The following is a 24,519-nucleotide window of genomic DNA, read 5'->3' on the forward strand; positions in this document are numbered from 1 at the left end:
AAACCACTAAAAAATACTGTAGCCATATTACAAAAAATATATAAAATAGCATTTTTTGAAGTTTAAGCTGTTAAAAAAATTCAAATACATCAAGACTGACAATTCTATATCTGCTCTGCTTAATTCTAGATTCAAAACTGTATCAACTTATTAATTTGGATGCAAACAATGTTGGTGTATTTTGCAAGAAACATTTACCAAAAGAGTGGAAAGAGACAAAAAGTCATGTAAAGTGGAATTCTATAAAAGATGGTCATCCACCAAAAACATGGCTGAAGGAATTCTGGAAGTTTCTGAACGATCATTGGGCAGAGCTAAGAGATTTTGTTGGCATGCCTTTGATACCCCTGGAACCATTTCAACAAACAACCAGTACTGTAATGTTAGCAAGAATGGAAAAGAAATCCACTTTGATTTTCCAGAGCAGCAGAGAGTACACCTTATCAGATCAAATTCAGAAAGTGGTTAATGTAATTGGAGGTACTGTCATTAAGAAAGATGAGTGTCTAAAGCATCATGACATCGAAAGTTACGTTCTGACTCCATCTCCAAGGAACGTTCTGCAAATTATTTTAAATATAGACAGAGACAAGGTCATCAGAGGTATTGCTTCTACTTCAATTCATGAAAAGGAGGAGTTTAAAACCTATATCTCCTCTTTGGATCTTCTTTCTGGTGTAGAGCAAAATCTGTTGTCAGCTCTGCCCATTTTTAAATTGATGTCTGAAAAGTATGTTGCCATTGAGTCAAAACAAGCAGTTATTTTAAAGTCCAACCCAGCCATTCCAAAGGATTTACCGGTGCCTGACACCATAATCCAGTGTGCAAATGAAGCTGACCGCAGACTTTTGTCTCTCCTTAAAGTGGAGCTTCTGGATCCTGCTCAGTTAGCTATTTACTTGGTAGACTGCATTGATGCCAATCTTTTTGCAAAAGAGAATGAACAACAAATAATGACTTGGATTCTGAATCATGGGCAAATCCTTTTCTCCCAAAATGAAGAATTGCTCAGGAAATGCAAGAATCTCAGATTCATTTTGACAGAGCAAGGTGAACGCAAAAGGCCATCAAATGTTTTTGATCCAACGAATAAAACTTTCCTTGATCTTTTTGAGGAAGACTTTTTCCCACCACAAGTTTATAGATCAGCAAAAATGCTAGAAAGCTTGAAACAACTTGGCCTACAAACAAAAGAAGAAGAATTGTCGCCAGCAAACATTCTTTATGTTGCCTCACAAATTCAAAAACTCCACATCCACTCACGAATCAGGGCTTTTAAAAAGGCTGATGTTCTTATAAGAATACTGAATGGAAATGACTTGCTCTTGAAATTCTCTGAGGAGGAGAGACAAGAGCTTCTTCAGTTGCAGTGGATTCCTTGTGAAAATCCAAATTTGGTTAAAAGTAAAAACAGTCAGAAGCGGTGTCTCTACAAACCAACTGAAATAAGGGCTTCAAAGTATTCTGCAATTGTTGGACATGTCATGCCACTTGCTTCAGACCTAAATGAGAGCATATGCCACCAACTTGACCTTTATAGTTTTCCTCCAGCTGAAAAGGTCATGGAAAATTTGTGTGTTGTAAAATCTTGGGCTCAAACAATGCCCAGTCCAGACTCAGATTATGAGTTCAAAAACAATTTGCACAGCACATATAAATTCATGCAAGAAAATATTGAACAGTTCAGAAAGGAGATGAACAATAAGAGCATTTCTTGGCTCTGGACCCAGAATGAGTTTGTGTCACCCAGGGAAGTTGTGCTCACTTATCCAGCTGAACTTGATCTAAGTCTTTACATCAAGAAAGTGCCTGAAGAGTTTTTACAATATGATGAGCTCCTTAGAGAATTTGGTGTGAAGGAAACACTTGCTGATGAAGAAATTGAAGCTATACTCAGTGACATTAAAGAAAACATTGATGACAGGATTCCACCTTATGGCGAGCCCTCTGAACTTAAAATGTCAATAGCCATCCTTGACTGGATGCGAAAAAATGAAAAGAATTTAAAGGACACTACACCAGTACCAGTCATGGCACAAAACCAAAACTTCACCTTACAACCTTTAAAAACGACTGTTTTTTGTGATATCAGTGATGATGGGTTAAATGACCTGCAACAAGATAAAGAGGAGTTCTATGTCATCCATGAGGAGGTGCTACCTGTGACTGCAAAATGGCTGAAAATTCCCTTTCTAAGTACCCGTATTCTGAAACCACAAATAATAGTAGATGAGGAAGAGTATGAGGGAATCGAGCAGTGTGGTCAAACAGAGCCAATCACTTTGAGAATCAAAAACATACTGAAAGAGTATGATGATGAAAATGACATTTTTAAAGAACTCCTACAAAATGCTGAAGATGCTGGTGCGATTACCTGTAGATTTATGCTGGATTTCAGAGTACACCCAACTGAAGGGCTTATTGATGAAGGCATGGCTCTGTGCAATGGTCCTTGTCTTTGGGCATTCAACAATGAGCTGTTCTCAGAGGAAGATTGGAAAAACATTGTTAGGGTTGGCTCTGCATCAAAAGAACACAAACTTGAGAAAATCGGGAAGTTTGGACTAGGTTTTAATGCTGTTTACCACTTGACAGATATTCCATCTATTTTGAGTGGAAAAAATCTCCTACTTCTTGATCCAAATGTAACCCACTTGGAAAAACACATAAAAAGTAAATCAGTTCCTGGAATTAAACTTGACCTGTTCCAAGATAGGCTGTTTAGGAGGTTTCCTGGACAGTTCAAATCTTATCAGGGGATTTTCGATTGTGATCTATCAAACAGCAACCAGAAACTTTACAGTGGTACTCTGATTAAACTACCATTTCGCACAGCAGAGGAGGCCTGCAATTCAGAAATTAGCTCCAAGGTATATGACAAAGAGCATATAAATGCATTTCAGCAACACTTGACAGATGGTTCTCAAACTTCTCTGTTATTTCTTAAGCACATAAAGTCATTGTCACTTCAAATCTTTAAACAAGAACCAATCGAAACCGTTCTGAAAATCTCCAAAGAGATCGTATGCTCAATTAAAATTTCAAATGAAAGGCATCTACAAGACATCAGAGAAGCTCTGACAAACCTTGCCACAAGCTGCCTTGATGTTGTAGACTGTTTTACTGCAAATATTGTGGAAATAGATTGGGAGTGTGCCGTGAGACCTAGCAAACAGCACTGGCTTGTCTATTCCTGTTTTGGGACAAAGGATTCACTGAGAATGTTTGAACTGGATCAATGCACATTTTCCTTACCAATTGGAGGAGTTGCAGTACCTCTACAAAAAGAATCAGATAATATGTGGTCCCCTGATGAAAGGTTTTCAGATGGCCAGGCATTTTGTTTCCTTCCTCTTCCAATAGATACAGGCCTCCCAGTTCATATCAATGGATCATTTGCAGTCACATCAAACAGGAAGGCTTTGTGGGAAACTGGTACAAAACTGGAGTGGAACAAATCACTGCTTAAAGATGCAGTTGCAACAGCCTACATCACCACACTGCTCGAGCTTAAGAAAATATACCAAAATGGGAACCTTCAGAACTATGATTACTACACATTCTGGCCTGACACAGAAAAAGTAAACAATGCATTTGAACCTTTGGTTAGTGCTTTTTACTCAGCCATTGTACAGAGCACAAATGTCAGAATCTTGGAGCTCTTGAGTAATGGAAAAACCTGGTGCTCCTTTGTCAATGCAAGATTTCTTGATCCAAGTATTCAAGAAAATGAAACAGTGGGAAAACTTGCAATGGAGGTGTTCCTAAATTATCCAGAATCGAGCTACTGTTCCGTCCCTTTGCCGGCCTGGGCAAGGAATAATTTCATTCGATGTGGCTTTGGTGAAATGGTAAAGGAGAGAACATTTAGCTGGTTTGAATTTTACCAAGTAGTTTTCAAGAACTTGAACAAAATGGAGGCACACTGCAGAAATGTTCTTATATTGAATGCCATAGACTTGAATGATCATGAAGTTGACAAATTGCTGAAAAGTACTGCATGCATTCCAACAGTGAAAACAGGGACTCTTCAGTTCTCTAACAAACTGGTGAATCCTCATGGGAATGTTGCATGCTTATATGAGCCAGAGGAGGGCCGCTTCCTTGATGAAACCAAAAATGACTATTTTACTCCAGAAAGGATTCAGCGACTGTCAGGCTTGGGAATGTTGAATGATGTGCTCCCACTAGAGGAAGTTATTGGGAGAGCTAATAAAATCTCCCAAGTTTGGGCTAAAGACAAAAGTAAAGCCTACACACATCTTCAGTGTCTTTTTCACTCCATGGAGAAGTTTGCACATCTGGATTCTTTGCACTGGGAAACTCTAAAACATATTTTATTTCTTCCTGCATTGGGTACCAATAGGCAAAATAAGTAATGTCTGAACTTAGAAAACCTTCCGAAATCTATGATGACCAGTGCCACCAGTTGGTAAATATGACAGAATTTACTCGATCGATTAAATCTAGGTTTAAGACCAGATGACCCAGTTCTGGCAAAATTGGGAGTGATGAAGACCCCACCAATTGAGTTAGTACTCAGACAACTCAAAGAAGCACATCATCATGTCAAATCATTTGAAAATTCTGAACTCTTTAATATTGCCATGAGTTGTTATGACTACCTCAACAAATATCTGTTGAATGATGGTGTTCCTACTGTTATTATTGAATATGCACAATCCAAACCCATTTGTACTGATTGATGGTTGTTTTGTGAATGTGCAGTCAGTGGCAATGGGTGGCACATTTGAAGAAAAGCCATACCTCTATTTTCTTCCCACCATTCTGTCCAAATTTGAGAAGCTCTGGAACTGTGTTGGCATCAAAAGTCAGTTTACTACAAAGCAACTTGTTGCTGTCCTTCAGAAAATGAGTATTAATTCAAGACAACTCAAAGAAAGAGATCTTCATGTGTGTCTTCATATACTTATTGAAGGGCTGTATGGCTCTCGAGAAGAATATGTTGAAGACTGTTTAATTCCTGATGAAAAAGGAGTGTTGACAAAGTCAAGCAAGCTGAAATTTAACGACAGTCCTTGGATGCCAGTGCAAGCTGGGGTAGCATTCTGTCATAAACTAATACCTCGGGAGGTTGCTTGCTATTTTAATGTAGAAACAACAATACACAATACTTTGAAAAATCATCTAGTGAATGAGTTTTCTCCCCTACCGTTCGGACAACATGAGAAACTAACTGTTCGGATCAAAACATAATTGAAGCTTATCCAGCCAAGAAAGATATTCCTGAAAGAACTCCTTCAGAATGCTGATGATGCAGAAGCAACAGAAATCCATTTTGTATGGGATAAACGAAAGCATGGAACTAAAAAACTATTTGGGAAAAAATGGGAGATGCTTCAGGGCCCAGCACTTTGTGTGTACAACAATAAAATATTTTCAAATGAAGACCTGATAGGCATTCAGCAATTAGGAGAAGGAGGAAAACATGGCACTTTGGGTAGAACTGGAAAATATGGTCTTGGTTTTAATTCTGTTTACCAGCTGACTGACTGCCCATGTATACTAACTGGTGATGAATATCTCTGCATATCTGATCCAAACCTGAAATATGTGGAAACTGGAACCAGAGAGTCACCAGGCTGCATGTATTTAATGGATGAAAATTTCAAAATGTCTTTTCGGGATGTTTACAATACCTTTCTTCCTGAAAATTTTCCTCTTCAGTCTGGAACCATGTTCAGACTTCCACTCAGGACAGAAGCAATGGCAGAACAATCAGAAATATCAATAAATGCAGTTCGAGATTATGAAATGATGGAACTTTTAAAGGCTTTACAAACAGATCCAGAGGAACTGATTCTCTTTTTGAAGCACATCACCAAAATACACTTTCATGAAATAAACAAGGATGGAAGTAAAAGCAATTATTCCCTAATTGAGAAAAAAGTCACAGAGGACACCATTGAGCAAAGGGAAGGTTTCCATAATCATGTTCGCAATTCTCTTAAATCTGGGAGTGTAAACCCACACCAAGCTATCTATAAAGTTTCTATCACATCAGGAGAAAAACAAAGCCAGTGGATAATAGCAGAGCAATATGGGTGGTTTCTGCCAAACCAAGAAGAAGATAAATCCCATGCCAAAATACCACAGGCAGGCCTGGCAGCTTGTTTAGACACAAAACCTAAAGAAATTAAATTTCATGGAAGGGCTTTTTGTTCTTTGCCATTGCCGGGAGAAACTGGTCTTCCTGTTCATGTGAATGGAAACTTTGAAGTGGATCACTCTAGAAGAGATCTGTGGAAAGAAGATGGTGAGAGCTTAAAGACCAAATGGAATCAATTACTGCAACTGAACACAATTGCACCTCTGTATACTGACCTCCTTACAAATATCTGTACAAGCTTTAGGAAAGGAGAACCCAAAATTTTGATGCATCTAAAATCACATCTGAACTTTATCTTGAGCTACTTTCCCATTGTGTCAAAAACAGTTGCCCCAGTTTGGCATGAAATGATCAATGAAATCTACCAGTCAATCAGTCGACGTAACCTTCCTGTGATACCAATTCTTAGAAGTGCTGCTGAACAAAAATCTTCACAACACTTTGATCCAAAGTACACATATATCTGGTCAAGTGTTTCAAAGCCAGATCCAACAGATTCACCATATTTTACCAACCACAGCCATGGTGAGATTGTCAACATTTTAGAGCGCACTGAAATGAACTTGGTACCATCTTCAATGAAAATTCGAAACATTATGGAGAGCTTTAAGGCTGCAGGTATTAAAGTGGCTGAAGTCAGTTCTTCTTCAGTGATCAGCTATTTGAAACAGAAAAGAATGAATGATCCCTTCCAAACAACTGATGATTTACCATTACCTATCAACCAGACTTTGATCAAAGATTCAAAAAGTTGTTCACAGCTCTTGGAATTCTGTCTAAGTAATGACGAATTGTCTGGCTCTGTTACCAGAGATGTGGATAAAGAGTCTAGCTCTGTTGATCTTAATGGGCTGCCTCTCCTCCTTACCCAAGATCAGATGTTGAGAAAGTTCAGCTCCCATTCTCCAAAGCTTATTTCAGAATTTGCTCACATTTTTCAGGAACACAAGTCAGAATTTGCAGACAGTCAAGTTAATTCTTGGAACAAATGTATTCTGCTAAAAGAAAAATATCTTGAAAAATTAACCATCCGAGTGGCAGAAAGTTTTATAAAGCCAGTTCTTCAGAAACAGCTTCAACATTCACCGCTTAATGTAACAAATGAGCTTCATACAGCTGGAAATGAAATGAAAGAATGGTTAAAGAATCTATGGAGATTTTTTGAAAATGAAGTGAATGAATTCCCAGGTGGCAAAACAAATGAGGTCTTAAGTGAAATAAAGAAACACTTCTCATGCAGTCCTATTTTGCCTGTGATACATCCAGGACAAAAAGACACATGCTTTCTGCAAAAACTTGCAAACCTGCATAGAATTGTTCGTGATCCAAAAGAACACATTTCTGCCATTCTTATTAAACTTGGATGCATGACAATCGACCGTAACTTTTTTCTGGGGCTTGGGGAATTTTTCTACAAATATATCCAACCTGAACTTTTGAACATTGAGGACAGAAGTGCTGTTCTGAAACAGCTGGAAACAATCCCACATTCACAATTTGATTTGCTTTCTGGTGATGAAAGTGATGAGCTTCAACGTGAACTTCAACGCTTCCTTGACCTTAGCATTAGCTCCTCTAAAAACATAAGCAAGTATCAAAGAATGTTTAAGTCTCTGCCTTTGTTTCAGACAATATGTGGAAAGCGGCAAAGAATCGATTCTTACAAGAATGTTTTTATCCTTAAGTCAGTGTTTCAAGAACATTTTCCAGGCTTGTACACATTTGATGACACCAACTGCATTTTCCTCAAAAACAACCTTGTGAATGAAAACCTCTCAAAATGTCTGGACATTAACATTTTGGGGGATCTGGAGTTCTGTGTAAAATGTATTATTCCTTCAGTACACAAGCTGAAACAGACACAGCTTATTGATTTAATAAGGCTGCTACTGGAACTGAGCCAAAGATCTGGCTATGAGGACTACCAAGACACCATTGCCTGTGCCTTGAGAGATGTCAGATTTATTGAGGACGTCAATGGTGATCCTCAGATGACCTCATACTTCTTTGATGACACTGTTGAGCTGTACAAAGTCATGCTTTCAAAGGAGAAGTTTGTTCCAGAGACTTTTTGGAAACTATTTAAATGTAGTACAAGTGCAAAATCTCTTCTAAAGAGTTTAGGATTAAAGCATGAAGTATCTGAAGAGGAGGTTATTGAATTTGCCCATCAGATTGAATCAGATGCGAGAGGTCACATTGAACTGCAGGTTCTTGCAACGAAATCTGTAACATTGCTTAAGACAGCACTTTTTTTGGGTGCCAAGAAGTCGTCTAAATTAATGCAAACAATTTCAACTATAAAATTCATACTAGCTGTGCAGATTGATCCAACACTATGTAATTACCACAAAGCATTTGCCCAAGAAAGGGATGTAGTTGCCATCAAAGGATCACTGCTGGAAAAGCAGCTAGATCAACAATACCTTATATGGACCTCCATGCTAATACTGCCCACAAAGTCATTAACTTCAATAGAGTTAGCTACCCTAAGGACAGCTGGAGCCTTGGATGAACCACCCTCAGAGCAGGTCATGCAGAACCTAAAAAACATTTGTGGATCTGAGTGCAGAACAGAGTTATTGGTAGAGACAAGAGCTACAGTGTTCAAGAAGTCATATGCCTACTTACAATCTGTGCCTTTTAATGAGGCTTTGTTGGCTGACCTCCCTCTTGTTCTTGTTGAAAATGACACAAGTCTTGTGAAAGCAAGTCAGGTAGTCCTGACACTATCTAATGCCACTGAGTTTAGGCCATACCTGTACCCCATTCAACCAAAACATGCAATGTTTGCAGAATTCTTTAAGAAGATTGGTGTTGAAGAAAGGCCTACTGTCTCTCAGTTCTGTACTGTGCTTAAGGAAATCTATACTGAGTGCAGTGATAAAAGTACAACTCAGCCAAACCAGCTGGCAACTGTTCAACGTGCTGTGCAGCAGCTCTTCTGTCTGATAAAAGAGGTTGGCAATTTAACTCAATTTCCAAAGGACACACTATACCTTCCTTCAACAGATAGAAAACTATATGAATCCAGTATGTTGTTTTTCAATGACACCTTCTTTCAGGCCAACAGACTGGAGAATTCATTGAAAACAAAGCTGAAGCTTCTTGTGAATCTAAACCAGTGTCACCTAACAGATGATCCATATGAACATCAAAAGCTTTTGCAGTTGCTTCCAAAACAAAGTCAACCCAAACTGCTCTCTGGAGTCATTTCTGTGAACCTAGTTGGTGGACAGGTGGAACACTGTGATTACGGAAGCTCATGTGAATTCAGTGGCTGGTTTCAAAAGCGTCTGTCCTCTCGTGAATTCCTCCATGGTCTTATGTGTCTGATCAGAGAACAGAGCAAGGGCACCATTTCTCAGACTGAAGCTGCACACATGTGTGAAAGCACATTCGGGAAAATTCAAATTGTCTGTTGCCAAGCTTTACACACTGAGCTTCTGTTAAATCATCAGCCACTAGAAGGTACAGCGATGGAAACTCAGGTCTATGTGAAAAAGCAGGAAGACGAGTGTGTTTTCTATTTGAAGCACAATGATAACATGGCTCTCAAAGTGGTGAATGAGGTCAACATGTACCTTACTAAAGAAATCAATGCTCTTCTGGAAAATATATTGAATTTATTAACGCTCCCAATACTTGGACATCTTTTATTATGTGAAAACATGGAGGATGTTGAACGGGCCCTGGAACAGCATGGAGTTCGTAACACTGTGAGTGATGAAAAAGGACTAGGATTCCGTCCAAACCCAGGAACTCCTATACAAGAGGAGTGGCATGATTCCCTTGATATGGACCCCCTCAACAGTTTTGAGAAAGGGGAGTATGTTGGTTTTTGTAAGGATGAATTGGAAAATGAATATGTTTTTGCCATTGTTGTGGAGTGTCTGGATAAGCATCCAGGAGAGACCAGGCGAAATCCTTCAAGGTATAGAATGCAGATAGGTGATGAGAAGTTCATAGATGTTAGCTCCCTTGATCTTTATCAGTTTAAAAGAGAAAAAAGATCAGCTCCTTATGGAAATTCTACCTGCACAGACTTTTTCCAACTGCTCTCACAGTCTGAATCATCACAGTCTGAATCATCACAGTCTGAACCATCACAGTCTGAACCATCAGATTCTAAATCATCACTTTCTGAACCATCCCCAAAGAAATCTGTACCACAGACTTTGGAGGAGGCAAAAATAGAGATTGACCAGAGCTTGGAACAGATCTGGAAGATGTCCGATGAAGACAAATCAAAGGCCATTAGACGCCTGTACTTAAGGTGGCATCCAGACAAGAATCCTGATAAAATGGAGCTTTCCACTGAAGCATTTAAATATTTGATGAACAGAATTGACGAGCTACAGCAAGGAAAGTCCAAATGCAATACATCAACACAATCAAATACAACACATTCTTATAACTTCAGAGATTTTTATGAAAAATGGAACTATGAGGCTAAGAGTCACAAAAGGGGACGGGAGCGATTCTATCGGAACAATTTCAGACAGCAGTATAATTTTTGGTCATACTTTCAAGAAACACCAAGACCAAATAAAGAGGAAGCTAAGCGTTGGTACAGACAAGCAGAGTGTGATCTTAATGCTGCTCAGAACGACACTGGATGCAATGTGTACCCAGAGTGGTGTCTATTTAAAGTGCACCAGGCAGTGGAAAAAGCACTTATAGCCACAGAGTTTAGAAGGAATGGACAGCATCCTGGAACCACATTCACCATCACATGCCTTGCCCAGAAGATATCAAAGTATGCTACCTACCTTAATGATTTGCCCAACATTGTGAGTTATTTGAAGTCAATTGGTGTTGATGCTAAGAGAACTCAATACCCAAACTTCTACCCACCACCCCACATTCCAAATGACGGATTCAATACTGAAGATGCACAAGAAGCAGTAAACATAGCAACAAAACTGCTAGAAAAACTGAATAACTATATTACAATATGATACATTTATACATATATAAATATACTTTTATGGTAACGTTAGCAACATTGTTCTATTTTAGAGTGTAAACAATTAAAAAATGTTCACAAAACTATTTACCAAACTATTTACTAAAAAACTACTTGTTCTGCTTTCTATATAACATCATTTATCATAAATATTTATAGTGTCATTACACATTATTTATGCATTTATGCAAATTCTTTGCATTGATCCTGAGACAAACTGTTATTATAATTTTACTTACTTTTATTTTACATTAGTTTACTCATTTACATTTTATTTATAGTAAAGATATTTTACCTTCTTAATGCAATAATTGGTATTGCTATGCTACTATTACACACCACCATTAAAACATCAAGACACTACCTTCGAATTTGTGTGAATTTCTTCAGACCTCTGGCAAAGAATGCCATACACCGCTTTATTAATTGTGACACTACATTTATTCTAAGTACCTGATACATCACCGAAGTTGGCTCCCTTCACCTTTATCCATCTTTATCAAAAGGTCTGCAAACACTAAAGGTGCATAGGCACCATATTGTTATCCTACCTTTTATTGTTTTCTTTTTCTTCTGGTTAGGTTGCCACCTTGACTGAGGGTGATTTATTTAACATCTGAAAAATATGGGCCAAGTGCTGAAAATGGTCAGGCAAAGGGTCAGATTATCAGCAAATAACATACCCAGGATAATCCATAAATGGAGCAAAAAGATCAACAACATAATAAAAAAAAAAAACAACAACATAGAATGAACATAGTCTATAGTCTGAATGATGAACAGAATTTGTATTTTTAATGGAATTTGTAAATGAAAGTCCTTTGCAGTGTTGTGCTCGTTACTAAAAAATAGTAACTAGTTACAGTTACTCGTTACTTCATTCAAAAAGTAACTCCATTACTTTGTTGATTACTTACACCATAACGTAATGCGTTACTGTTAAAAGTAACTTTTTAGTTACTTTTTTAAAGAACCTTCTTTAATGTTCCCATTAATGCCCTTTTATGCGTTATGGTCTAGACAAACACAAAACTGACTTAAACACAATTTAATTTTTAAAACACTATTTTATTAAAGTCAGAGCAGCACAAACTGAATATATCACAAGGATTTCTGAAATAAATAACAAAACAAGCTGAATAATATATTCACAATCAAAAACTAAAGTAGCTTCTGCTGTTGTGTTGAGCTCTTAAAAATGTTCCTTTCACAGCTGAAGTATGAAAACTATCAACAATGTAGAACAGAACACCGGGTTAGCTTCTAGCTACTAGCTCCTCAGGCATGGAGGTCCTGGAGGAGCTTCAACAGATTGGAGTTGCTGTTTATCGCAGTAGATACGAGCTTCGAACCAGAAAGACACAGCTTACATTTGACTTAATAGTTTTTGTCTTTATACTCAACTAAAGTAAAATAATGAGCATATTTCCTCTTTGAGAAACTCGTCTTGCTCTCGCCTCGACTCGCCATTACTGCCGCACAGACCTGAATAAACGGAGACACGCCCACAGTGCATCTTCTTCGTGTTTACAGTGGTTCATCCACCAATTCTACAATGTGTCTTTTTCCTGTTTACAGTGGTTCATCCACGAATCCTACAATGGCGACGCTGCTGTAAGCAGGTTAGGCTGTAGTCTACACTTCAGCCGAAATTAATTAATTAAAAAAAGTAACGGGTAACGCACCATACGGTAATGGTAACGAAGTTACTTTATTTTTAAAAGTTTTAAAACACTGGTCCTTTGTATAACCAGTGTGTATGTGTGTGTGTGTGTGTGTGTGTGTGTGTGTAGTAAAACAGTTTAATCTAGTTAAAAGCTGGGTGATCGAGTAATAGAAATAGTCGTCTGCTGCAGCCATGTCTGTAGGCTGTGTAAGTTGCTGAGAGTTACATTCCTCAATGGACCACATTAAACCATATCCACTATATTGAACAAACAAAAAAAACCTGGATAAAAACTCTAATTTAGATTGTTTAGTTGTTCCAGATGTAGCTAAAAGAATGTCAAGGTCATTTCTCAACCCTGGTTAAATCAATCCACTTTGCACCCTCAAGCAAGAGAAATAATTGTAGTTGGGAAAATAAATCACTTCTATGTGTACATTGTTCCTGAGTCATGCAGACATTTTTTTTTAAATAAAAAACTTAGGCAGGGGTTTCCCTGGCCTGCAGCCAACTTCCCTCATGACGTGAGATGAAATTGGTCTGTGGACCACCTTAAAATTGAATGGCTGAGGTGGCAGGTACCACTATGTTATATGTGTGTTGGTATCGTTCATGTGATGAGGCATTTGAGCGGGGCATGGTCCAAACAAAGTGAAGCCCCATCGCAGCAGATAGTACTGAAGGGTGCAAAAAAAAAAAGGGGGAAAAGAAGTCAAAGAAAATGTCAAAGTGGCCCACCACAGAATGCAGTTTTTACCTGGATGAAAGTCTGTGGGCACTACTCTGTCTACTGGACTGGATCTGGCATTCCCTTTATAGTGAGATTAGTCAGTGGGCTGGCGATGTCTGAATAATTAGGAACAAATATTCACTAAAAGCCTGCCAACCCCAGGAACTGTCTCTCATCCTTTTTGGACTTGGGTCTCAGGCAGGCTGCAATCACTGCTGTCTTATCAATTTGAGGATGAACCTGCCCATGACCCAAGTGAAAGCCCATATATTCTACTTTCAACCACCAAATTGCCAAATTTATTGGGTTTGCCATGAGCCCCCAATGAGCAAAAAAAAATGTCTCCACAGAGACGTTTAACCACATGTTTTGGACTTAACTCCAAACCTAGCTCCTCCATAAATGGAATCACCATTGGTAGAGGCACAGGTATTGCCTTTGTCCAGTGTTTCAAGAGGTTTTGGTGGAGTGCATCAACTCTATCTGTGCACCTAAACTAATCATGACCCATTCTCTGTGTAACCTGAAAGGGTCTTTGTCACTTTCTGATTAATTTAGAGCTCAATTTGGGTAGTAACACATGACCCTATTACACTTGCAGCTGCATGCCTCTATTATACAGTCAAGATTGCTGTTCTTGAGCCTGTTGGATATTCTCCAGTGTTAATAACCCAGAGTACGGGTTTTGCCCTTGTGTCAAGGGCAGACTACATTTCATTTTTACTGTTAGAAGGTCCTTCCTACTAATTTTTGTGGATGACATTTATTTTTCTGTGTGGCTTATGGTTTAAGAACAATTAAGATTTGTTCTAATTCTTTCGAAGGAGACTTCGATTAGTAATGTGCGCAAATGTTTGGGATGGACACCAAAGTTGCACGTTGCCGTGAATACCCAGCCAATTGAAATGGGCCACTAGGTGGTTTAGTGTTTTTTCATGTCCTGCCATCAGATCACTTGTTACAGCTTAACTTTAATAATAACAAAATAGTGGTAGGAAAGAATTATGTTTGGCTGAATTTGCTGACTATTGATTACTCTCACTTGGTTAAATGCATGCTGGGGGGGTTTTGTTAAATATCTGCAACAGTGGGAAATTCCCCAAGAAAAATTCCCTATGTCTGCTGGATGCGGAGGTGACACCAATGTTTCTTCCAACACCTCACCAGCCATTGCATGGCTGGCCAATTCATTCCCAGAATTAGTGGATGAGTTTTACATTTTGCTCTCCCAAACCAAATAGTTATGGGTGCATGTGGATATTCATGGATATCCCCATGCACCACCTCACCTTCACCAGGTCTGCAGTATTCAAAAAGCCTTGAATCAAACCAGGATTTCTTGAATCCAAATCCAACAAAGCCTGGAGTGTAACCACTTGGATACTCACTGGCATGTAGAATATTCCAGATTAATTGGGGTTGGCCTGTAGCATGTTGAGGATCAAAGCCACAGAAGAGGCGGCTGCTGTACGGGTCCACAGGTTCTTAAGTGGCATTCATGATTTCCTTGATCTAGCGTTCATGGGAGGTGGCGACCTGAGCCAAAAAGGACAGAGTATCGTGTAGGCCATCTGCTAAGTCAATGACTGTCCAGATAGTACTGTAAGGGAGCAGAATGTAGAATTTAGATGTGGAAAACATAAAAGTTAATAGGCTTTAATAATCCAACAATCAATCAGAATAAGACAAATCTAAAAAAAACAAGGTCCAAACACTGGATAACAGGAAAATACAGGTAGGCATAGAGAAAGTCTGAAAAATAGAGTATAAATCCAAACAGTAGTAAACATCTCGGGATCTCGGGATCTCAAGATGGCGCCGGTGAGGTCGGCTGCCGTCACAACTGCTCCGGCTACGTTTTTTCTTTTTTTGTTTATTTTATACTTTTATTTAACTAGTTTTAGTTCCATTTACACAAGATGGACATCATTAGATATGACAGAGACACTCATATCTATTGGTGTACAATGCACTCACCTTTCGCCATTTTTAAACCAGGACCCATGCTGGCCGAGCGAGATCCTGAGGGAGAACAAAGGACACGACCCGTACCAGCATCCGCGAGGAAAACGAGCCTGCGTCAGGAACAGGCTGAGGGCACGCGCACACCACGCTTCCTTACCTAGTATCCTGTTAGCCAAGGTCCAGTCACTGGAGAACAAGCTCAACGACCTCAGGGCAAGGGTCAAGTTCCAGAGAGACATTCGGGACTGCAACCTTCTCTGCTTCACCGAGACATGGCTAAACCCAGCGATACCGGTCCATGCCATTCAGCCGGCCGAGTTTTTCTCGGTTTGCTGCATGGACAGAACACTGGAGTCGGGGAAGTCAAAAGGAGGTGAAGTGTATCTGATGGTGAACAACCACTGGTGTGACAGCGCTAGCATTGTTCCTCTTTCACGCTCCTGCACACGAAATCTGGAACAATTGACCATCAAATGTCGGCCCTTTTATCTACCTCGGGAATTCAGCTCGGTCATAGTCAGTGCCGTTTATATTCCACCTGCAGCGGACACGGACACTGCAGTATGGGACTTACATGAGACACTAACGCAACACCAAACACTCATTGCTCATTGTGGTAGGAGATTTCAACAGTGCCACTACCAAACTTTTATCACCTGCCCCACCAGGGGCGAAAGAACACTGGACCACTGCTATACAACATTCAGGAACAGCTACAAGGCACAACCACGTCCACCATTTGGGAAATCGGACCATGCCGGCATCTTCCTCATGCCTGTTTACAAACAAAAGCTGAAACAGGAAGCTCCGGTTCAGAGGGAGTTATGCGCTGGACTGACCAATCAGTGGCCACTCTGCAGGATGCTTTGGATGACGCAGACGTCAACATGTTTACGGAAGTGGTTGTGGGATACATCGGGAAACTAGCAGATGACACGGTGCAAAAAAACACTATTAGAACGTTTCCCAACCAGAAGCAATGGGTGGGTAAAACCATCCGCGACGCTCTGAGATCCCGCTCCGCTGCCTACAACACGGGGCTCGCCACCGGGGACATGGATGAATACAAGGCTGCATCTTACAGTGTTCGCAGAGCGGTGAAGGATGCAAAGTGGCGCTACGGGAGGAAACTAGAGTCACAGTTCCAACAAGGTGGCTCTAGGAGCCTGTGACAGGGACTAAGGACAATAACGGACAATAGAACACCATCTTCCAGAATGGTGGATGCGGACGGTTCTCTGGCAGATGAGCTAAACATCTTTTACGCTCGTTTCAAGGCTGCAGCTAACCACGCTAGCGGCGCTAGCGGCACAACCAGCGTGCACACAGAGAGAGCCGGAGAGGTAAACACATTCACCATCTCGGAGCATGACGTGAGGAGGGCATTCAAGAGCGTGAATACCAGGAAGGCAGCAGGACCAGATGGCATCACAGGTCGGGTTCTGAAAGCCTGCGCTGACCAGCTAGCACCGATGTTAACTGAGATATTCAACCTCTCACTGGAACAATCTGTTGTCCCCTCATGTTTCAAACAGTCCACCATTGTTTCTGTCCCGAAGAAACCCCAGCCCGCCTGCCTTAACGACTACCGCCCTGTAGCTCTGACCTCAGTAGTGATGAAGTGCTTCGAGAGACTGGTCAGAGACTTCATCACTGCCTCACTACCGGACACACTGGACCCACTACAGTTTGCGTACCGTCAGAACAGTTCGACTGAGGACGCAATTGCACATCTTCTCCACACTACAATCAGCCACCTGGACCAAAGAAACGGGAATTACACAAAGATGCTGTTTGTGGACTACAGTTCAGCATTTAACACTATAATTCCCTCCACACTCACCTCTAAGTTGGAGGTCCTGGGACTCAGGCTGCCGCTGTGTCAATGGATCTCTACAAGAAAAAGCTTGAGGCCTCTGCACAAGATCCTCATAAGCTTCACAACATCTTCTCTTCATTACTCAACCCTCCCTGCTGTACCTGCTCCATCCTCCAAAGTCTGCCAGACCGTCACTTCCTCCCCAACACAACACAACACAACTGACAATCCACTACGTCTCTGTCAAGCTTCTCAACCTTAAGAGAAGATGAGATACTGCAAGACATCCAATCTTGCAATCCCACCACCTGTCCTCTGGATCCAATCCCTTCAACTATGCTTTAGACCATCACACAAGATCTCCTGCCCCTTCATCTCCGCAATCATCAATGGTTCATTAACATCTGGCTATGTACAGTTGTGTTCAAAATTATTCAACCCCCAATGCTGTAAATGGTTTTAGGGAATTTAGTGTACATTTGTAATTGTATTCAGAATGAAATCCTACAAGGACTTCTTAAAGAACCATATGCAACTAAAATGACATCAATTAGTTTTGTAATACAGTAGTAAATGTTTCTTTTGTGAATTCTTCATTGACATAATTATTCAACCCCTTAAAGACTACCACTCTGAAGAACAGAGGTTCAATGAAGTGTTTTCAATCAGGTATTGAAAACACCTGTGGATATCAGGGAGCAGCAATAAAGCCTAATAAGCACCAATTAGGCAGCTTTAAAACCCTCTTTTGTCAACCCTCAAGAGCCTTGGTATCTGTGGAACAGCATGGGAATGGTTTGCTTCCTACCTGGAAGGTTGCTCATACCAGGTAACATGGAGGGGATCCACATCTGCCCCGTGCAGACTCACCACTTGTGTCCCACAAGGCTCGCTACTTGGTCCCCTCCTTTTCTCCCTCTATACCCACTCCATTGGTGAAGTCATATCCTTATATGGGTTTTCTTATCACTGCTATGCAGATGACACTCAACTAATCTTTTTCATTCCCTCCATCAGATACCACAGCTTCCGCTCGGATATCACCATGCTTGACAGACATATCTTCATGGATGAGTGCTCACCAACTAAAAATCAAAGCCCAGTAAAACAGAACTGCTGGTCATCCCAGGTGATTCATCTCCAGGTCAAGATCTCCAAATAACACTTCATGACTCTCTGCTCTCCCCTTCAGCCACTGCTCGTAACCTTGGGGTAACTATGGACAATGAACTGTCCTTCTTCCCACATGTCGCTAATGTTGCTCGTTCTTGTCGATTTCTTCTCTATAACATCCGAAGGATTTGACCATTTCTCTCTACACAGGCTGCCCAGGTGCTTGTTCAGTCTCTTGTCATTTCAAGACTTGACTACTGTAACTCTCTGCTGGCAGGTCTTCCCCTGAGCGCTATTCGTCCACGGCAAATGATCCAAAATGCAGCTGCACGACTTGTGTTGAATCAGCCCAAGTTCTCCCACACCACCCCACTACTGCGCTCTCTTCACTGGCTTCCAGTAGCTGCACGTATCAGATTCAAAACACTAATGCTTGCCTACAAGGCAAAAATGGACCAGCACCATCTTACCTCAGTGACCTTATCACATCTCACACTGCACCACGCTGTCTGAGATCCTCCAGCACTGCTCGATTGGTACCTCCTTCTCTCAGAATGAGAGGTAAGTACACTTCAAGGCTCTTCTCTGTTTTGGCACCGAGGTGGTGGAATGAACCTTACCTAGATGTCCATACAGCAGAGTCCCTGACTATCTTCAAGCGACGACTGAAGACCTACCTCTTCCTGAAATACTTAAATTAGCACTTCCAAGCTTGTAGAATTCAAGGGTTATATTTATATTAAGTTTGTTAACTTGCTTACCAGTGTTGTTTTATTCATTACTAGAGACTCAAAGCACTTTTGTACGTTGCTCTGCTAAATGCCCCAAATGTAAATGTAAACTGGCCTCTGACCCGACCAGAGCAGCTGGAGCAGTGCTCTGCAGTTTTTGGAGGCTCCTGAGAGGCAGCAGGTCTCCTCCATCCACTATGAAACTAGGCAGAGGTGGAGGAGGGCGCCCGCGCCCTAAAGCACATCCTGTGGTAGGGTTAACAGCCTGAACTCCTGGTGGTGCTGAGGAGGGATGGGCACCGTATAATGGGGTGTACACCATCCTCCTTAAACTGAGGCTCTTTGGTTGTCAAGGCCTCCAAGCCAAGGCCCGCTTGCCGGACTCCTTGGACTTGTGCCTCTGCTTTTGACACTGCAAAGCCCACATTAGAATAAACTGCTGGGGCTGCCTCTTGGGCCCCTGTAAAGAATATTCAACAGGGTGAGCCACAGATGCCTTTCTGTGTCTACCAAGGCTGATATGGACTGCCCTATGCCCATGGCTATTTCTTAGGTGGCCCTGAGATCTAGGTCGGCAGCACGACGTAGCTTTTTTATATCGTCAGCCCCAGAGCCAAATCCCTCATCCACTCCTGCAGCAGGTCATCCTGTACTCCTGCAACACAGTCATCTTGTGTAGGCAACCCGCTGCTGCATAAGCCTTGCCCACCAGAGCCGAAGTCAACCGCAACAGCTAAGTGGGTAGCACCGGGTCCTTGAGGGATGACGCTTCAACCGGGGAGAGATAGCAAATTAATGTAGTGGGGGCAGGCTGCATGTGAACTATTCCAGGACATCAACATCTCAGTGTCCAGAACCCGGGAAGAAAGGCAGGCCCCGGATTGAAAGTGTGCATTGCTTCATCCGGCCAAGCTAGTTTAGGCGTGGACACGGCCCAGGTCACTATCTCTAGGAGCACCCTATACAGCACATGCTGGGAGGAGTCCGTGGACTCGTTAGTCTCTATAATCTCTCCCTCCTTGGTGGAAGAAAGTTTGGAGCACCAAGCTGCTGAACAGTGTGCTTCCGAAGCCGGGGGGCGAGTGCAATACCTAGCAGGTGAGAGGCTTACCTGTCTACAGGCCCTCTGCTAGGTTCCTTTGTAAGCCTCATGATGTCTGACGCTGTATTGCCTCAACAACAGCAAGCCAGAGCCGTGAGGGAGAGAGCTCTTCGAGGAGAGCCGAGTGAGCATGCTTTTTTTTTAAAAAGCACTCTATACACAGGCTAAAAGCTGAAAGTTTTGTTTGCTTTTAGTGCTCATGTTTGCACGGATTCACACTAAAAGCGCTTAAATGAACCAACAGAAGCTAGCATTGGCTCCGCCGTATGCTTTGTAGCTTCCTGGTCTTCCAGCTCTTCCAACTCAAGCTGTGTCGCAATGCTTTGGGAACACCTCCATGTTGTTTATGCTTTGAATCAAGTGTGTAATCCGGCCAATGGAGAGACGCGACATCAATGCTGAAGCGTTCCCAAAGCATTGTGACACAGCTCGAGTTCCTGAAAGGGAAAGACCTTAGCACCTGTGAGGATAGTTTAAAGTCCCTTAAGCATATCAGATTGTACAGACGCTGCCGGGCCTGCTTAACCAGGGTGTCATTGTGATAGGCCCCTGACAGGTCTTGCATGATATGAACATCTAGGTACCAGAAACTGTCCACTATGTCTACTGGGGTCCTATTGATATTTAATGGTTTCTAATCTCCAGTAGGTAGGCCATATCATCATTGTTGGAGGTCAGGCTCACCACAACAGTGTCATTAGCAAACTTAATGATGGTGGTGGAGTTGGAAGTGACCATACAGTCATATGTGTAGAGCAAGTACAGGAGGGGGCTCAGAACACTACCCTGAGGAGCTCCAGTGCTGAGGGTGAAGGTGGATAAGGTGTGTTTGCCCACCTTAGTAGTAGTTAGCAGTTAGTAGTTAGTGGTCTGTATGTCAGAAAATTCCATTGACACATGGGTGGGTTGAGTCACAAGACCATCAATTTAAAGGCAAGTGTGGAGGGAATTACAGTGTTAAACGCTGAACTGTAGTCCACAAACAGCATTTTCGTATAATTCCCTTTTCTACAGTCCAGGTGGATCATCCTCAGAAGAGTGGTTTTGGTGGTAAGCAAAGTGTAGTGGATCCATAGTGTCTGGTAGTAACACAATGATGAAGCCTCTGACACCTCTGTGGTCTGAGTCATGGGGCACTCCATGCCATGGTACGCCTTTCCCCCTGGTCATCATCCCTTGGGGAAACATGATTACATATGGAATCTGGATATGTTCCCCTTTTAGGTCACTTTTTGTTGGTTTGTTTTTGTTATGTCATGTGGTCTTTGGTTCATGAGTTTGTGTCTTCTGCCCTTTTCTTGAAATTCCACAGTCTTTTGTGTTGGTGCTATTGTTTTTGCCATGCTTTGCTCAGTGGACCTTGAATATTTTTTCCTATTTCTCAAATTAAAGACTCTGCTTATTATTTCTGAGAAGTGTGCAATGATTTTTCCTCCTTAAGTTATAGAATAATTTACTTTAATATTTTTTTTTATAATTTTTTTGTTTCTTTGACATTATTTCTTGGATGTAATATTTTGGCCCCCATAGAGACCTAATCTCTAGATTCCATAAAAAGACAAATACATATAAGCAGTCGACATCCTCCTAACTGCACTGTAAAAAATAAACTGTACATTTTACGGTAAAAAAACGGCAGCTGTGGTTGCCAGAAATTTACCGTAAAAAATACGGTAGGAACGTTATTGGTTGTACAGGATTGCACCCATTGTACTGTATATTTTACGGATTTTAATTGGTTTTTTTACGGTTTATAACTGTCTGAACCAATATTTATCTTGTTATAAAAGCAGTTTATACCCGTCAAATTACATGGTTTACATCGTAATAATTACGGTTCATAACCATCTTTTTTTTACAGTTTAAAACTGTTTAATTTAAAGGTTTATTTTGTAATAATTAGCTCAAACCTATAATTATTTCACAAAGCAAACAGGAAAATAATTTAAATTAAGGAAAAAAACATTCAATATGTAAATGCTGTTGAACTATTTTTATTATAAACAACCACAGTGAATTCAAAGCATCATTTGATCACACTAGGGTTAGAGAAGTTACATTTCTAAACATTCAGATTTTACCTCTAAGAAACTATTAAGAGTACTATCATTCTGATTGATGAACACAAACCTACATCAAATCATCAAAATCTATTAATAGACTCGGACATCAGTGTGGTCCTATGTATTTTTTATTAAAGACTGGCAGGCATTTAAAACAATAATGTATTTTTCTGTTCACGTGTTTTAACAGAAGTATACAGTGGCTTAAGATCAGATTAAGATCAGTCGGGAAAGACTACTCATTATAAATTTAGACTTGGAATTTAAAACATTTCTGCTACCTAACTGCCACTTTAAACTGAGCTTGGAAAGATACAGTAGGTAACGGTTCAGATAAACATTTACAGTAAGAACTACTAAAGCAGAACAAAGGCACAAGTGCTTACAGAGTATAGCTACCACTAAACATGTGGCTACAACTCAGTCATTAACATTTTAATGTTTCTAATGTTTAAACTTGATAATCATTTGCAGGCCACCTTTACAAAGTCTCTCGCCACTCATGATCCGAAAGGTCAGATATTAGGGTGAAGACTCTTGGGTTCACTTGGAGTCGCTTTTTGTTCTTCTTTTCCACAACTTTTGTGCCCTTTTCAGGATTGATGATGAAAAAACACCTTAAAAGAAAAACAAACAAACATTGAAACACTGTAAACATTAAGTGAACCTCCTCTCCTAGGTGCCTTTCCATCCCTTTGCAGGAATTCAAGCACTGACGCCAGTTCAGTAGGGTAGTGAATGTTGAAACAGTAGTAACTGCCGAACATTAGGCAAACAGCAGCGATGAAAGTAGTGATGTCATCGTTCACAATCTTGCGGTCCACACTGAGCATGAATCGAACAGCAGCATAGCAGGAGCGTCCTGTGGAAACATTTCAATTTAATGAAGACATGTACATGTAGCAAGGTAATTGTGTATTTACATATATGACTATCATACACATAGCAGTTTATTTAGTACTGCCCTGAAAAACTATCACAAAATATATTTCTACACATTCTACATTACTAACTCCATTTAATAAAATGACCTAGTTCAAAGGTTTAGATACCCCAAATGCTTAATTCTCTCTAATGTTACATAAAAGATGAACATTCTGTTTTGTTGTTCATTAGTCTCATTTAATTTGAGACATTAAAGAAAATCCACCAGGTCCTGAACATGCTTTGAATTTCCAGCATCCAAATTTCTGACCATGACCCTCATCTTTTAACACTAATGACAATAAGACTCAAACAACTATTACCCGAGTCTCTAAAATGTCCACATTATTTAAAGACAATCTCCAAATGATACAGTCAGTGGTAGAAAGGGGCTAAATATGCAGAACATGTCAAAAGGCAGATAACGTGCAAGGACTGGGTTAATTTTTATAAGTTTCAGATTAAACAAGACACGTGAACAATAATTACAAAACAGAAATGCTCATGATTTATGTAATATTGTACAGTATTCAGCATCTAGTGTATCGAAACTTTTAAACTAAACAATTTTTGTAAACTGATTTATTAATCTGTGTTGTGGAAAATATGTAAAAACTTATACCTACCACATACAATAATGCAAGGTGTCACAGGCAGGTTTTGCAACTCTACATCCTTTGCGAGGCTTGTCTCTTCTACATAATGAAGAAGGAGGTCCTCTTTCTCATCAAAATAGGAGAGAAGTAGAAGAATCATGTCTTTCACATCCTCAGAGCAACCATTTCTCTGTCCTCTCAAAACTTGTAATTTTGTGATAGCCTGTAAGACATGCTTGTTCTTGGTTGCACAAACATTCCTCATGAAGTTCAACAGCCTATTTCCTTTTCTGTCAATGCTGTTCAGGAAGGTCTCTTTAAGTGGCATCCCTGTGAGGTCTTTAAAATGCACTTCCATTCCACTTTCCTGAAACAAAAATGGCCAGTCATCAGTGAGGATTTTCATGTCTGTTCCTTTGTTGATATCTTTTCGTTGACTGTAGTATGTAGACTTCATAAGAACCTTCACTTCCTCTTCATTCCAGTCAGTTGTTTGTGACAGACTCCTCATCTTCTCTTTTTTCAACTGCTGACTTTCAGCAGTTTCGCTGAGGGGCATAAATCGAACTTCCCAATTAATGCAGCCGTATGTATCCTGGACTGCAGCTCTTTTTTCAGGTGTGACCTTCTCAGTGTCACATTCCTCTGTATTATGAACATGCTTTTTTATTTTTGGTGTGCTGGTCCTTCTTGCATTTTCGACCCTGGCTT

The 24,519-nt window shown here is 40.6% G+C and overlaps 1 protein-coding gene across 1 annotated transcript in view; it reads left to right on the forward strand.

The window, feature by feature from the left end:
• LOC124380994 (sacsin-like) overlaps positions 1-11,422 on the forward strand; it is a 28,885-nt gene extending 17,463 nt beyond the window's left edge. Inside the window, 4 exon segments of the mRNA XM_046842364.1 lie at positions 130-4,374; positions 4,377-4,446; positions 4,448-4,685; positions 4,687-11,422. Coding sequence (XP_046698320.1) covers positions 130-4,374; positions 4,377-4,446; positions 4,448-4,685; positions 4,687-11,091 — 10,958 coding nt within the window. The 3' untranslated portion in view covers positions 11,092-11,422.
• Positions 11,423-24,519: the final 13,097 nt, after the last annotated feature.

The sequence above is a fragment of the Silurus meridionalis genome, chromosome 3 (genome assembly GCF_014805685.1).
Source record: "Silurus meridionalis isolate SWU-2019-XX chromosome 3, ASM1480568v1, whole genome shotgun sequence".
In the NCBI taxonomy this organism is placed as follows: domain Eukaryota; kingdom Metazoa; phylum Chordata; class Actinopteri; order Siluriformes; family Siluridae; genus Silurus; species Silurus meridionalis.